Genomic DNA, 17,623 nt, shown 5'->3' on the forward strand with positions numbered 1-17,623 from the left:
AGCCAGCCAGCTAGCCAGCCAGCCAGCCAGCTAGCCAGCCAGCCAGCCAGCCAGCCAGCCAGCCAGCTAGCCAGCCAGCCAGCTAGCCAGCCAGCCAGCCAGCCAGCCAGCCAGCCAGCCAGCCAGCCAGCCAGCCAGCTAGCCAGCCAGCCAGCTAGCCAGCCAGCCAGCCAGCTAGCCAGCCAGCCATAGGTGTTGGATAGATGGTTAATCTGTTCCATTTATGAAAAGACCGACAATTATCTCACAGTATTTTTTACTTATCCGATATTCACCCTCCGGCTGTGCAACATGTATGGGTTATCTGAGTATGCAATGCCTTTTCTGTCCCCAGGAAAATCACTTGTTATTTGGTGTAAAATGTGTATTCCAAAAGGCCAGGTGTCCTTCACCTTAAAAACACTCAAATATGGATCTTGATATTTAGACTCTTTTTTTACCAGTGGATGTAGGCATTTTATTCATCACCTTCCACGAGAAATACAAGCCATAAAATATATATATATTTTTTTTAATTCCTCATTATTTTATAGTCCTAGTTAAATTCTCTCTCATCAACTACATTTCTTTCATGATGATTGTATTTATTGTTTTATTTAAGATTTTGTTTCTTTCACTTTCCACCCTGTTTGTTTGTTGTAATTCTCCTTTAAGAAAACAAGCCCTTCCTACAATGACACCACATTCAGGAAGTGTTGTAATTCTCCTTTAAGAAAACAACCACTTCCTACAATGACACCACATTCAGGAAGTGTTGTAATTCTCCTTTAAGAAAACAACCCTTTCCTACAATAACACCACATTCAGGAAGTGTTGTAATTCTCCTTTAAGAAAACAACCACTTCCTACAATGACACCACATTCAGGAAGTGTTGTAATTCTCCTTTAAGAAAACAACCCTTTCCTACAATAACACCACATTCAGGAAGTGTTGTAATTCTCCTTTAAGAAAACAAGCCCTTCCTACAATGACACCACATTCAGGAAGTGTTGTAATTCTCCTTTAAGAAAACAACCCCTTCCTACAATGACACCACATTCAGGAAGTGTCATAATTTCTTTGGTGGGAAAACAAAGGTACATAAATATAAACACTTAGATGTATCTATGTGTCCGTGTTCCATGTTTTTAGTCTATATTTACCACTAATTTCCACCCTGTTAGGCTAAATAATAGAGAAAATTAACCACATTTCAAAAGACGTTGGAGCACGCCAAATTATAGAACCCCTGCCATGCCAAGCATATGCATTCGCTTAACTACAGTTCATGGTGCAGATGAGAATGGTTTTGGCCATTTACCCCGTATGGATAAATTATTTGATTCGCTTGTTCTGTTAGAGTGTAGGGGCTGCAAGTAGCCTAGTGGTTAGAGGGTAGGGGGGGCGGGTAGCCTAGTGTTTAGATTGTAGGGGCGGCAGGTAGTCTAGTGGTTAGAGTGTAGGGGCGGCAGGTAGCCTAGTGGTTAGAGTGTAGGGGGGGCAGGTAACCTAGTGGTTAGAGTGTAGGGGGGGCAGGTAGCCTAGTGGTTAGAGTGTAGGGGTGGCAGGTAGCCTAGTGGTTAGAGGGTAGGGGGGGCGGGTAGCCTAGTGTTTAGATTGTAGGGGCGGCAGGTAGCCCAGTGGTTAGAGTGTAGGTGCGGCAGGTAGCCTAGTGGTTAGAGTGTAGGGGCGGCAGGTAGCCTAGTGGTTAGAGTGGAGGGGCGGCAGGTAGCCCAGTGGTTAGAGTGTAGGGGCGGCAGGTAGCCCAGTGGTTAGAGTGTAGGGGCTGCAGGTAGCCTACTGGTTAGAGTGTAGGGGGGGCAGGTAACCTAGTGGTTAGAGTGTAGGGGCGGCAGGTAGCCTAGTGGTTAGAGTGTAGGGGCGGCAGGTAGCCTAGTGGTTAGAGTGTAGGGGTGGCAGGTAACCTAGTGGTTAGAGTGTAGGGGCGGCAGGTAGCCTAGTGGTTAGAGTGTAGGGGCGGCAGGTAGCCTAGTGGTTAGAGTGTGGAGGCGGCAGGTAGCCTAGTGGTTAGAGTGTAGGGGCGGTAGGTAGCCTAGTGGTTAGAGTGTGGAGGTGGCAGGTAGCCTAGTGGTTAGAGTGTAGGGGCGGCAGGTAGCCTAGTGGTTAGAGTGTGGAGGTGGCAGGTAGCCTAGTGGTTAGAGTGTAGGGGCGGCAGGTAGCCTAGTGGTTAGAGTGTAGGGGCTGCAGGTAGCCTAGTGGTTAGAGTGTAGGGGCGGCAGGTAGCCCAGTGGTTAGAGTGTAGGGGCTGCAGGTAGCCTAGTGGTTAGAGTGTTGGGCCAGTAACTGAAAGGTTGTGATATTGAATCCCTGAGCTGACAAGATAAAAAATTTATCATTCTGCCCCTGAACAAGGCAGTTAACCCACTGTTCCTAGGCTGTCATTGTAAATAAGAATTTGTTCTTAACTGACTTGCCTAGTTGAGTAAAGATAAAATATAAAAGCCAGATAATGGATGTAGTGGTTCATTACCGCCCTCTGCTGGATCATTCTGAGATTACACCATGAAATAGCACTGACATTTACAGTTGTTCATGTTGTTGGTAAGTCTATTTTGCCTGCTCCTTACTGTACTGTCAACTACAGTAAGATTACTGATTTGTAAATACAGAGCACAGCCAAAGACAGGTTTAGAAACTCTGTGGCATAACCATGCAGAGAACCATGCATAGAACCACGCATAGAACCATGCAGAGAACCACAGAGAGAACCATGCAGAGAACCACGCATAGAACCACGGAGAGAACCACACAGAGAACCATGGAGAGAACCATTCATAGAACCACGCATAGAACCATGCAGAGAACCATGTAGAGAACCATGCAGAGAACCATGTAGAGAACCAAGGAGAGAACCATGTAGAGAACCATGCAGAGAACCATGGAGAGAACCATGCAGAGAACCATGTAGATAACCATGCAGAGAACCATGTAGAGAACCATGCAGAGAACCACGCATAGAACGCAACTTTTAACATCACGATTTTGGTTCACTTCACAAAATCGATGCCTTCATGAGGATGGAAAATGATGTGGATATATTGAAGCAACATCTCAAGACCTCAATCAGGAAGTTGAAGCTTGGTCGCAAATGGGTCTTCCAAATGGACAATGACCCCAAGCATACTTCCAAAGTTGTGGCAAAATGGCTTAAGGACAACAAAGTCAAGGTATTGGAGTGGCCATCACAAAGCCCTGACCTCAATCCTATAGAAAATGTGTGGGCAGAACTGAAAAAGCGTGTGCGAGCAAGGAGGCCTACAAACCTGACTGTTACACCCGCTCTGTCAGGAGGAATGGGCCAGAATTCAACCAACTTATTGTGGGAAGCTTGTGGAAGGCTACCAGAAACGTTTGACCCAAGTTAAACAATTTAAAGGCAATGCTACCAAATACTAATTGAGTGTCTGTAATCTTCTGACCCACTGGGAATGTGATGAAAGAAATGAAAGCTGAAATAAATCATTCTCTCTACTATTATTCTGACATTTCACATTCTTAAAATAAAGTGGTGATCCTAACTGACCTAAAACAGGGAATTTTTTACTCGGATTAAAAGTCAGGAATTGTGAAACTGAGTTTAAATGTATTTGGCTAAGGTGTATGTAAACTTCTGACTTCAACTATATATACATACATAGCTACAGCTTTTATGACATTATTAACATTAGAATTCTGTGTGTATTATGGCTATAATGTACATGGACAGTTTGGTTATTTTATTCATTTATTTTCATTTGGTTCAATAAAAACTATCTGGCTGTTTTTATCTAATTATAGGAAAACAAACATTTACTAGATCTATATTCCTCTAGTGATTTATCACTTGTAGACCCAAAACTACATTTTAAAATATTTTTAAGTATTTTTGTAACTACTTTTCCCTCTCAGCTGGGCTCAGAAGGCCCAGAACAGCGCCGACATCCCACAATGCAACACGTTCCACAGGGGTAAATTGCGCCTGCGACCTCAGCTCTTCCTCTTTGGACCTACGTCTCCTCAGCTACAATGGTGAGCCCAAAATGTTCTCGTCCTAATCCACACCAATCTATCTAATCCAAGGAGAATAATTGTACAATAAATGATCTGAAGGCCTCTATATATAATTCGCCATTAGATCCACAAGTTATTACAGATATTATTGTGAACAAAATGCTAAAATATATCATTTTTTGTGTGTTCGCATACGTGATAGTCGTAGCAATGGCCGCCCAGTACGTGCATGGCTTTCGGCTTGGCGTCAGGTTTCTGGCTGGCTGAAACCGAGTATACTGCTAGCAAGCTACAGCGGAGTGTGTGTGTTTTTTGTAATATTACAGCAGTCACCAGACCCAAAGCATGGTCCGTGTCAATAACTCGTTATAAGCAAGCAGCTAGCCTTTTCTAGCATGCTAATCTGCGAAGGCTAGTTGCTTGCCTACACTCCCAGTCCGTCCTCGCTGCTTTCACTAGAGGCGGCGGCGGCGTGGCTAATGCTAGCTAACTAATATTCGGAGAAATGCCTGTAACGGTGAGTAACGTTATTCCAGAGTGTGGTTGTCAGACGTTGGCTGTACCGTCTTCTGCTTTCTCTATGCCGAGAAGTCAACGGGAGCGTTAGTTGAGTGCATGGGCTTTTTGTCTACAACTTGGCTAATCGTTAACTTTATGGTTCTGTAATGTTGCTTAGGAAGAGACTGTCGTTGCTGTGGCTAGTCAAGTTGGCTGAATGTTTTGGCATTGCCTCTGTTTAGATATGCATCTGTGTTTGGGAGAGCTATTTCCTATCACAGTAAAGTGGGATTTGCTAACTTGAGAGAGTTGTGTATGAAATAATTGTATTTAATGATGTTCTTCCTCAGGCCAAGCGCACCAAGAAGGTGGGGATTGTGGGTAAATACGGCACGCGTTACGGCGCGTCGCTCAGGAAGATGGTAAAGAAGATTGAGATCAGCCAGCACGCCAAGTATACCTGCTCCTTCTGTGGCAAGGTACAGTCCTGCAGAACTGTTCCTGGTGTGTTAATAACGGGACAGAACGGAGGTTAATAACAGCACCTAATTGTTTTTAATCTTCAGACCAAGATGAAGAGGAGGGCTGTTGGTATCTGGCACTGTGGGTCCTGCATGAAGACTGTTGCTGGAGGTGCCTGGACATACAAGTAAGTAGTGCTGTGTGGATGAGAGGGTCTGGACTGTGGGTGTTCCTGGTCGATTCTCCCTCTCAGATCTATTTGCTGTCTATCCTCTAGCCCGCCAGACTAGAACTAGCGGGTAACGTTTACGTTTTAGTCATTTAGCAGATGCTCTTATCCAGAGCAACTTCCTGTTCATCTTCCGATGGCTAGGTGAGATCCATGTCAGTCATAGTAAGAGGGAACAGTCAGGTGCTGCAGGTGTTAGTTCACAAGAGGCTTTTCTGGGGGGGGTTCTACAATGCTGTTTGTAGAGGTAGGGTTTTGTGTGCTTTTGGAAGATGGGCAGGAACTCTGCTGTCCTAGCTTCAGGAGGAGGCTGATAACACCATTGAGGTGCCAGGACAGAAAGGAGCTGCCCTCCCGTATGGTTGGAAGGGCCAAGAGACCTGAGGTGGTTCTCTGGGTTAGTGTGCAGGGTTTGAGCGGAGCCTGAAGGTAGAGAGGTTCCTCTTGCTCCTCTGGGGGGGGAATCGGAAGGCTATAGTTTAGTGGCTTTCTTTGCCGATCTGGAAACAATTTTCCAGCAGGACTGGAACTAAAGCCTGCACCCTCAATAGTCCATCGTTGGTCTAATGCTGTTTTCACATGTCTCTCACTCTTAGAGAAGGTCAGAGAAGAATCAGAGCCGCACAAAAAAGCTTATTTCTCTCCTATGTAGTGCACATGTTTGTTTACCTCCCTGTTAGTGAGCATTTGTCCTTTGCCAAGATAATCCATCCACCTGACGGGCACGCTGAAGAAGTGTGCTCTCGTGGATGAATCTCGGTTTCAACTGTACCGGGCAGACGGCATGTACGGCGTCATGTGGATGAGCGGTTTGCTGACGTCAACGTTGTGAACAGAGTGACCCGTGGGGTTATGGTATGGGGGCAGGCGTAAACTACCCACAAACAACACAATTGCATTTCATCTATGTCAATTTGAATGCCCAGAGATACCGTGACGAGATCCTGAGGCCCATTGTTGTACCTTTCATCCACCGCCATCACCTCATGTTTCAGCATGATAATGCACGGCCTCGTGTCGCAAGGATCTGTACACAATTCCTGGAAGCAGAAAATGTCCCAGTTCTTCCACGATCCGCATACTTACCAGAACCAGAAATGTCATGTGTTAAGCATGTTTGGGATGCTCTGGATCAACGTGAACGACAGCGTGTTCCAGTTCCCGCCAATATCCAGCTACTTCACACAGCCATTGAAGAGGAGTGGAACAACATTCCACAGGCCCCGATCAGCAGCCTGATCAACTCTATGTGAAGGAGATGTCGTGCTGCATGAGGCAAATGGTGGTCACACCAGATACTGACTGGTTCTGATCCAAGCCCCTACCTTTTTTTAAAGGTTTCTGTGACCAACAGATTCATATCTAAATTCCCAGTCATGTGAAATCCATAGATTAGGTCCCAATTTTTATTTCAATTGACTGATGTCCTTACATGAACTGCCTCAGTAAAGTCTTTGAAATGGTCTGTATTTTGTTCCGTGTGACTATACCACTGGGACATGACTGTTGGGAGAAGATGGAGTCATGTGGGCCCTGTTGAAATAGTTTGGAAGCACACGTTTTGTTCCTTCAACATTTTGTAGGAAGGACTCTGCCATCTATCAGTCATATCAGTTCAGTGATTTGTCCTCGGAAAGACGTGTTGAGTTCTAGCAGTGTTTCCGCTGCAGTCATTTTGTTTGCTCAGCCCCAGCCTCCCCCCCCCCCCCCCGACAATCCCGCAGGTGAAGAAGCCGGTTGTGAGACAAGTTAGACATGCTGCCAAATTCTCTAAAATGACATTGGAGGCAGCTTATGGTAGAGCAATTAACATTAAATTCTCTGGCAACAGCTCTGGTGGACATTCCTGCAGTAAGCGTGACAATTGCAGACTCCCTCAACTTGACATCTGTGGCATTGTGTTGTGACAAAACTGCACATTTTAGTTGCCTTTTATTGTCCCCAGCACAAGGTGCACCTGTGTAATGATCATGCTGTCTAATCAGCTTCTTGATATGCCTCACCTGACAGGTGGATGGATTATCTTGGCAAAGGACACATGCTCCCTAACAGGGATGTAAACAAATTTGTGAACAAAATGTAAAGCTTTTTGTGTGTTTAGTTAATGTCGGGATTGATTTTTTTGCTCATGAAACATGAGGACCAACACTTTACATGTTGCGTTTTTTATATTTTAGTTCGGTGTAAATTGTTCCCCTCTGTACTTAACCATTGTTCCTCTGTTCCAGCACGACGTCTGCAGTCACAGTGAAGTCGGCCATCAGGAGACTGAAGGAGCTGAAGGACCAGTAAAGGGTTACTGGAGGACCAGACTGTAGTTTATGCCGAGCTGGACGCTGCCTCATCAAACATCCACCACAATAAAAAGCAGTCGAGAGAGGAACGCCTGAGTCTCTGTTACTATGTTGTGTTGCTGATTTACTTCTACGTTTTTCATTTAGCAGACTCTCTGATCCAGAGTCACTACAGTAGTGAGTCATTTAGCAGGCTCTCTGATCCAGAGCCACTATAGTAGTGAGTCATTTAACAGACTCTCTGATCCAGAGCCACTATAGTAGTGAGTCATTTAGCAGACTCTCTGATCCAGAGCCACTATAGTAGTGAGTCATTTAGCAGACTCTCTGATCCAGAGTCACTACAGTAGTGAGTCATTTAGCAGACTCTCTGATCCAGAGTCACTACAGTAGTGAGTCATTTAGCAGACTCTCTGATCCAGAGCCACTATAGTAGTGAGTCATTTAGCAGACTTTCTGATCCAGAGTCACTACAGTAGTGAGTCATTTAGCAGACTCTCTGATCCAGAGTCACTACAGTAGTGAGTCATTTAGCAGACTCTCTGATCCAGAGCCACTATAGTAGTGAGTCATTTAGCAGACTCTCTGATCCAGAGCCACTATAGTAGTGAGTCATTTAGCAGACTCTGATCCAGAGCCACTATAGTAGTGAGTCATTTAGCAGACTCTCTGATCCAGAGTCACTATAGTAGTGAGTCATTTAGCAGACTCTGATCCAGAGCCACTATAGTAGTGAGTCATTTAGCAGACTTTCTGATCCAGAGTCACTACAGTAGTGAGTCATTTAGCAGACTCTCTGATCCAGAGTCACTACAGTAGTGAGTCATTTAGCAGACTCTCTGATCCAGAGCCACTATAGTAGTGAGTCATTTAGCAGACTCTGATCCAGAGCCACTACAGTAGTGAGTCATTTAACAGACTCTCTGATCCAGAGCCACTATAGTAGGGAGTCATTTAGCAGACTCTCTGATCCAGAGCCACTATAGTAGGGAGTCATTTAGCAGACTCTCTGATCCAGAGCCACTATAGTAGTGAGTCATTTAGCAGACTCTCTGATCCAGAGTCACTACAGTAGTGAGTCATTTAGCAGACTGATCCAGAGGCACTATAGTAGTGAGTCATTTAGCAGACTTTCTGATCCAGAGTCACTACAGTAGTGAGTCATTTAACAGACTCTCTGATCCAGAGCCACTATAGTAGTGAGTCATTTAGCAGACTCTCTGATCCAGAGCCACTATAGTAGTGAGTCATTTAGCAGACTCTCTGATCCAGAGCCACTACAGTAGTGAGTCATTTAACAGACTCTCTGATCCAGAGCCACTATAGTAGTGAGTCATTTAGCAGACTCTCTGATCCAGAGCCACTATAGTAGTGAGTCATTTAGCAGACTCTCTGATCCAGAGCCACTATAGTAGTGAGTCATTTAGCAGACTCTGATCCAGAGCCACTATAGTAGTGAGTCATTTAACAGACTGATCCAGAGCCACTATAGTAGTGAGTCATTTAGCAGACTCTGATCCAGAGCCACTATAGTAGTGAGTCATTTAGCAGACTCTCTGATCCAGAGCCACTATAGTAGTGAGTCATTTAGCAGACTCTCTGATCCAGAGCCACTATAGTAGTGAGTCATTTAGCAGACTCTCTGATCCAGAGCCACTATAGTAGTGAGTCATTTAACAGACTGATCCAGAGCCACTATAGTAGTGAGTCATTTAGCAGACTCTGATCCAGAGCCACTATAGTAGTGAGTCATTTAGCAGACTCTGATCCAGAGCCACTACAGTAGTGAGTCATTTAACAGACTCTCTGATCCAGAGCCACTATAGTAGTGAGTCATTTAGCAGACTCTCTGATCCAGAGCCACTATAGTAGTGAGTCATTTAGCAGACTGATCCAGAGCCACTATAGTAGTGAGTCATTTAGCAGACTCTGATCCAGAGCCACTACAGTAGTGAGTCATTTAGCAGACTCTCTGATCCAGAGCCACTATAGTAGTGAGTCATTTAGCAGACTTTCTGATCCAGAGTCACTATAGTAGTGAGTCATTTAGCAGACTCTCTGATCCAGAGCCACTATAGTAGTGAGTCATTTAGCAGACTCTCTGATCCAGAGCCACTACAGTAGGGAGTCATTTAGCAGTCTCTGATCCAGAGCCACTACAGTAGGGAGTCATTTGCCAGACTGATCCAGAGCCACTACAGTAGGGAGTCATTTACCAGTCTGATCCAGAGCCACTACAGTAGGGAGTCATTTAGCAGACTGATCCAGAGCCACTACAGTAGGGAGTCATTTAACAGACTCTCTGATCCAGAGCCACTATAGTAGTGAGTCATTTAGCAGACTCTCTGATCCAGAGCCACTACAGTAGTGAGTCATTTAACAGACTCTCTGATCCAGAGCCACTATAGTAGGGAGTCATTTAGCAGTCTCTGATCCAGAGCCACTACAGTAGGGAGTCATTTAACAGACTCTCTGATCCAGAGCCACTATAGTAGTGAGTCATTTAGCAGACTGATCCAGAGCCACTACAGTAGGGAGTCATTTAGCAGACTGATCCAGAGCCACTTAGGTAGTGCATTCATCTTAAGATAGCGTCGTAAGTACATTTTCCCTCAGTGGGTGTGGTTAATGTCAGTCTTTGAAGAGCTATGATGTGTGCAGGGAGGGATGTCGCTGTCCTGACGTTACGGGGAAGCTTGTTCCAGCCAATGATTTTGTATACGGTGCTTTGAGAAAGTATTCATGACCTTTGACCCGTGGTGGCTGCTGAGGGGAGGACGGCTCATAATAATGGCTGGTATGGCGCTAATGGAATGGTGTCAAACACATAGAAACCACGTGTTTGTAGTTGACACCATTCCACTAATTCTGCTCCAGCCGTTACCCATGAGCACATCCTCAATTAAGGTGCCATCGATACTCCAAATTTAGTTATATTGTAAATGTAGCCGGAATTCAACATGGATACCACAGTCTAAACCAAGTACACACACTATTCCACGATGACAAAGTGAAAACATGTTTTTTTGTTAAATTAATTATCTAATGTAATCTATTACAAAAATACAGCGAACTGGATGGAATATGGAGAAAAAACCACAAAATTCTTCCTGAATCTCCAATACAGGAACGCTAACAAAAATAATTTGCAGAAACTCGTTGCTGAAAACGGAGTCATCTGATTCTCCAAATTATATTTTAAAAGAGGAAGCAAATTATTTTAGGCAGATGTTCTCTTTTCCATCCCATCTTCTCCCACTGAATGAAGATTACGGTAAGGATTTCTTTACAAATAATATAAAACATTTAAAATAAAAAAAAATGTACAGAAAGATCAGTGTGAAGGCCAAATTACAGAGGAATAACTTTTTGGGGCTATTAAATCCTTTCAATCTGGAAAAACCCCAGGGCTTGATGGCATACCGGTAGAGGTATATCAAGCCTATTTTGATATACTAAAAGCTCCATTGTTAGATTGTTTTAACTACTCCTATAGAAATGGTAGTCTGTCAGGTACTCAGCAGGAAGGTCTGATTTCTCTATTATTAAAACAAGACCCAGATGGCAAATATAAAGACCCAGTCTATCTAAAAAACTGGAGGCCCCTTACACTTCAATGTTGTGATGCAAAAATACTAGCAAAATGCATTGCACTCAGAATTAAAAGGGTTTTACCAGGTATTGTTCATCCTGATCAGACAGGTTTTTTACATGGGCGATACATTGGAGATAATATACGACAACTACTAGAAATAATAGAACACCATGAAACATATAAGAAGCCAGGAATGGTATTTATAGCGGATTTTGAAAGGCATTTGATAAAGTAAGACTGGATTTTATTTTTAAATGCCTGGAATTTTTCAATTTCAGTGATTCTCAGCATTAGAGGATTAGAAATCCAAGGCTTAAAAACAAAGGTGTCCACGTATGCCGATGACTCAAGTTTTATATTAAGTCCACAAGCTAGATCCCTGCAATGTCTCATTGAAGATCTAGATACCTTTTCTGGCCTCTGGACTATAACATAATTATGATAAGTGTACAATATTACGTATTGGATCCTTAAAAAATACAACTTTTACATTACCCTGCAGTTTACCTATAAAATGGGCTGACGGTGAAGTAGACATACTTGGTATTCAGATCACAAAATATATAAATGAGCTCTCCACAGCGAATTTCAATAGAAAATTAGTAAAAATAGACAAGATCCTGCAACCATGGAGAGGTAAATACCTGTCTATTTATGGAAAGATTGCCCTGATTAACTCCTCATATGTCAGTTTACTCACAACCCACCCAATTCATATTCATTATATAGATAGGTACGCTTTATTTTGTCTGGTTTAGTGTCCCAGATAAAGCTAAATATTGATTTGAAAAACGAATCATCAGGAGTAGGCAGCACCTTATTAAATATATAAGCATTAAACCTCTCTCTAAAACCTTCACTTATTCAAAAGTTTTACTTGAACCCTAAATGGTTCTCCAGTGGATTACTAAGAAAAGCTCATAAATTGTTTAAAAATGGCCTTTTTGCCTTTGTGCAGATTGCCATGTCTCATTTTCGATTAATTGAAAATGATACTTTTTTCAGAGTATCTCTTTTTTAAACAAGCTTTGCAGAGCTGCCTACAGTTTCAATTTCATCCCCCTGAAAAGATAGAACAAATATTACAACAAATATTATGGCTGAACTCAAATGTGCTGGTTGATAAAATACCTGTATTTATGGGAAAGATGTTTGAAAAGGGTATTTTGTTCTTAAATGATATTGTAAATTGGAATGGTAGAGTTATGTCCTTCATGGAGTTATCAGAATTGTATGGGAAGGTCTGCTCAATCCAAGAGTACAACCAATTGATTACAGCATTGCCCCAAAAATGGAGGAGGCAGGTGGCAGCGGGAGGAGGTAGGGAACTGGTCTGTCTGCCCAACATAAAGGATCAAAACTGGCAGAGGAATAAAAATAGCATAAATAGTAAAGTATACCAGTTTCATTTGAGAACCAGGATGTTGACAAAATAGTTGGGAAGAGATTTTTGATGTACCGATTCCATGGTACAGGGTGTTTGATGTATAAAACAACACAAGATTCAAGACTTCGTACTCTTCAGCTAAAATTATTATATAGAATTCTTGCCACCAACAAAATGTTGAATATTTGGGGCATAAAATCATCGAAGCTCTACAGATTTTGTTGTGAGGATACAGAATCAATAGACCATTTATTTTGGTATTGCCCTCAGGTAGCCTGTTTCTGGTCTCAGGTTCAGGAATGGCTGAAAATGCATAGCATTGATTTAAAATTGACCCTAGAAATAGTACTGTTAGGAGATCTGGAGAGACCGGGTCAGTCAATTACTAATATACTAATACTCTTAGTAAATGTATTAATCTTCAACTCGCAATCTGTTGATTCTATTCGATTAGATAGATGGAAATTGTACATTAATAAACATCACAGCATAGTTGAAAGATATGTGTTGCGTAGAAACCCGAAGAGGGTGTCCAGCAGAGAGAGATGGGAGGGGCTGAGGGAAGCTGAGGGTTGGGATGTGGAATTGGAGACAAGTGGGAGTGGAGTTGCTGTGTGAGAGAGAGAATGACGGTCAAAGCTAAAAGTTTTTTTTAAAGTACGTTTGAATGACACTGAGGTTTGTTTTTACAACTAATGCCGGTTTGCCTGAGGCTGATGCCGTGCAGGTGTTTGTACACATGCATATACACACACTCTCATTCAAATAAACACATACAAGAACACACACATATATGTAATAGTGCCAGACATGCACACTAACATATACAGTTGGCACTGCTGGTATGATTTTAGTTGTCCTTGATGTTGTAGTTTATTTTTTGTATTGTTGTTTGCTGTTTTCTTCTGTCTTTTGTCTCTTTAGTTCATTCTCTTGGTTGTTGGTGCATTGGGGGGTTCTTGGGGGAATGGAATTCATTGTTTTTTTTATTTTAATTTTTCTTCTTGGGGGTGGACTGTGGGAGGGGTCCCGAATGGTTGAGGGACAGCTATTGGGGAACTGTGGGGGGATCTTGGAGGGTTCGGGTTCACTTTTTTTGGCCTGGTGGTCGATCGGTCAACATGCCCTTGAGCAGGGCATTGAACTTGGATGCTTCTGTGTGTCGCTCTGAGTGGGAATCTGTTGGATGACTGGTATGGTGTAGTTGTTGAACGGCTTCACTGCAAGTATATTGTATGTTTCCTGTCTAGTTAAATAAAGCAAAAAAATTAAAACAAAAAAAAGAAAATCATTCAAAAATTAATTCTGCCCCTACAGAAAATATAAGAAACAAGTGAAAAAATGAGAAATATCTATATTTTTGTATTTGTATTTAACTATTTTTATGTTGTAGTGAGGATGGTAACATTAGTACTCTCTAAATATATATATTTTGTATGTTTAAGTATGCATTAAGGTGTCTGTAATAGAATAAATGTGGCTTCCAAAACCTGTTTTAGGATTGAGGAAGAGTACCAAGATGGCTGCCCGGTGGCTTCAATACAGCACCCCCCAATAGTCATCCAGGGTTTATACACATCGTTGGTTCCAAAATGCACACTTGCATTCTTTCAAAGGTGATCTTCCAAGAATAATAAGAGAGCATACGGTCTAGTATGGGAGAATGTAGCGTGTTCCATTACCACACAGTTTTTAAACTCTACTGTTTTTGCCATTACATCTTAAATGTACAGTCGTGGCCCAAAGTTTTGAGAATGACACAAATATAAATTTTCACAAAGTCTGCTGCCTCAGTTAGTATGATGGCAATTTGCATATACTCCAGAATGTTATGAAGAGTGATCAGATGAATTGCAATTAATTGTAAAGTCCCTCTTTGCCATGAAAATGAACTGAATCCCCCAAAAACATTTCCACTGCATTTCAGCCCTGCAACAAAAGGACCAGCTGACATCATGTCAGTGATTCTCTCGTTAACACAGGTGTGAGTGTTGACGAGGACAAGGCTGGAGATCACTCTGTCATGCTGATTGAGTTCGAATAACAGACTGGATGCTTCAAAAGGAGGGTGGTACTTGGAATCATTGTTCTTCCTCTGTCAACCATGGTACCTGCAAGGAAACACGTGCCGTCATCATTGCTTTGCACAAAAAGGGCTTCACAGGCAAGGATATTGCTGCCAGTAAGATTGCACCTAAATCAACCATTTATCGGATCATCAAGAACTTCAAGGAGAGTGGTTAAATTGTTGTGAAGAAGGCTTCAGGGCGCCCAAGAAAGTCCAGCAAGCGCCAGGACCGTCTCCTAAAGTTGATTCAGCTGCGGGATCGGGGCACCACCAGTACAGAGCTTGCTCAGGAATGGCAGCAGGCAGGTGTGAGTATCTGCATGCACAGTGAGGCGAAGACTTTTGGAGGATGGTCTGGTGTCAAGAAGGGCAGCAAAGAAGCCACTTCTCTCCAGGAAAAACATCAGGGACAGACTGATATTCTGCAAAAGGTACAGGGATTGGACCGCTGAGGACTGGGGTAAAGTCATTTTCTCTGATGAATCCCCTTTCCGATTTTTTGGGGCATCCGGAAAAAAGCTTGTCCGGAGAAGACAAGGTGAGCGCTACCATCAGTCCTGTGTCATGCCAACAGTAAAGCATCCTGAGACCATTCATGTGTGGGGTTTGCTTCTCAGCCAAGGGAGTGGGCTCACTCACAATTTTGCCTAAGAACACAGCCATGAATAAAGAATGGTACCAACACATCCTCCAAGAGCAACTTCTCCCAACCATCCAGGAACAGTTTGGTGACGAACAATGCCTTTTCTATGGAGAACCTTGCCATAAGGCAAAAGTGATGACTAAGTGGCTCGGGGAACAAAACATCGATATTTTGGGTCCATGGCCAGGAAACTCCCCAGACCTTAATCCCATTGAGAACTTGTGGTCAATCCTCAAGAGGCGGGTGGACAAACAAAACCCCACAAATTCTGACAAAGTCCAAGCATTGATTATGCAAGAATGGGCTGCCATCAGTCAGGATGTGGCCCAGAAGTTAATTGACAGCATGCCAGGGCGGATTGCAGAGGTCTTGAAAAAGAAGGGTCAACACTGCAAATATTGACTCTTTGCATCAAATTCATGTAATTGTCAATAAAAGCCTTTGACACTTATGCAATGCTTGTAATTATACTTCAGTATTCAATAGTAACATCTGACAAAAATATCTAAAGACACTGAAGCAGCAAACTTTGTGTAAATTAATATGTGTCATTCTCAAAACTTTTGGCCACGACTGTATATACTGTATTCTAGTGTATTTTAGTCAATGCCACTCTGACATTGCTCGTCCTAATATTTATATATTTCTTAATTCCATTATTTTACTTTTAGATGTGTGTATTGTTGTGAATTGTTAGATACTACTGCACTGTTGGAGCTAGGAACACAAGCATTTCGCTACACCCGCAATAACATCTGCTAAATGTGTATGTGACCAATAAGATTTGATTTGATACACATGGTCCAACAAAATCCTTACTTGCAGGTTTCTTCTCGACAAAATGCAACAACAATAAGAAATACATGAATAGGAACATATAGTAAATGGCTCAGTGGAATAGAATAAACATTTTAGCATCCCTTAATGAGCGACGTCAAGGAGATCAACATTTAATATTCTAAGGCTTGTTCCGTACATTAAGGACATTTAGTCATGACAGCCACAGGTTTTTATACACAGGACAGGAGTTTACAGGTTTTTATACACAGGACAGGAGTTTACAGGTTTTATACACAGGACAGGAGTTTACAGGTTTTATACACAGGCGTTTACAGGTTTTTATACACAGGACAGGAGTTTACAGGTTTTATACACAGGACAGGAGTTTACAGGTTTTTTGTTCCAGCCCTTCACTAATACCTCATTCAACTCATTGTGGTCTAAATTGTAGACGATGAATAGTTTAACATGGTGTTTGTGTTGGGCAGGAATAAAACCTTGCACACAATGCAGTACCCTGAGGCAGAAATCACCCACATCTGTATTTTAGAATGAGCTTCAAGTGTTACAATGAGGCAGTGGCGACCCGTCACTCAGGGTGTTTAGCAAAAGAAATATATATAATTTTGGGATTAATTCTGCGGTGATGTCGTCGGAAGAAGGCAGAAGCCAACGGTCCGCAAACCAACGTTCAAGGTGCATGTCGCCACCTACTGTGCTGGAGTGTGTGTCAATCCCGGGTTACAACATTAGCTCCACATTTCTTAATCCTCCGACCTAACTCAGTACTTCTGAGAAAATATAAAAGAGCCCTACTAACTTCTAATAGAGCCTCCCCATCCCCCAAATTCCTTCCAACCCTACACTTCAATCTTTCTCTCTCGTCAACATCCTTACAACAATATAACAACACATGCTCCACTGATTCATCAACCATACACTCCAGACACGAACCATTCACATGCTTGCCAACCAGATGTAAATACTAGTTCAATGTACAATGTCCTAGTCGCAATCTAGCAAACACTATATCTTCCTTCCTAATCTGACCGTTGAATCTTGGTTCTCCGACCTTTGTTTGGAGGGCATATAAATGTCCCACCTCTTTTGCCACACATCTATCAAAATGGCTCTGATCTTACATTTGGCCTCACCTCTAACCAGTGGAACATTAATATCAATTATATCTTGTTTCAAAGCTCTTTTAGCTAACTGGTCTATAAGTTTATTCCCTTCCACACCCGAATGTGCTGGGACCCAGCAGAATCTCACTACTACACCCATTCTCTCAATTCTCCATAATAACATGAATACCTCCATAGTAGGTCACTCCTATTAGATTTACCAGATGATAAACTATTCAATACAGACAGAGAACCTGGCACCATCCGTACGGTGAAGAGAACCTGGCACCATCCGTACGGTGAAGAGAACCTGACACCATTCGTACGGTGAAGAGAACCTGGCACCATTCGTACGGTGAAGAGAACCTGGCACCATCCGTACGGTGAAGAGAACCTGGCACCATCCGTAAGGTGAAGAGAACCTGGCACCATTCGTACGGTGAAGAGAACCTGACACCATAGTGAGGAGCTCTACCGGGGCAGTCTCCTTAGTGAGGAGCTCTACCGGGGGAGTCTCCTTAGTGAGAAGCTCTACCGGGGGAGTCTCCTTAG

The 17,623-nt window shown here is 42.8% G+C and overlaps 1 protein-coding gene across 1 annotated transcript; it reads left to right on the forward strand.

Moving 5' to 3' along the window:
* Window positions 1–3,913: 3,913 nt before the first annotated feature.
* rpl37a (ribosomal protein L37a) lies at window positions 3,914–7,563 on the forward strand. The gene is made up of 4 exons (XM_038963439.1): window positions 3,914–4,009; window positions 4,840–4,968; window positions 5,056–5,138; window positions 7,409–7,563. Exons 1-4 carry the CDS (start codon window positions 4,007–4,009, stop codon window positions 7,470–7,472), a joined length of 279 nt encoding a protein of 92 aa, XP_038819367.1. The 5' UTR covers window positions 3,914–4,006; the 3' UTR covers window positions 7,473–7,563.
* The last annotated feature ends 10,060 nt before the right edge of the window (window positions 7,564–17,623 follow it).

Source organism: Salvelinus namaycush, chromosome 25, assembly GCF_016432855.1.
Source record: "Salvelinus namaycush isolate Seneca chromosome 25, SaNama_1.0, whole genome shotgun sequence".
NCBI lineage: Eukaryota > Metazoa > Chordata > Actinopteri > Salmoniformes > Salmonidae > Salvelinus > Salvelinus namaycush.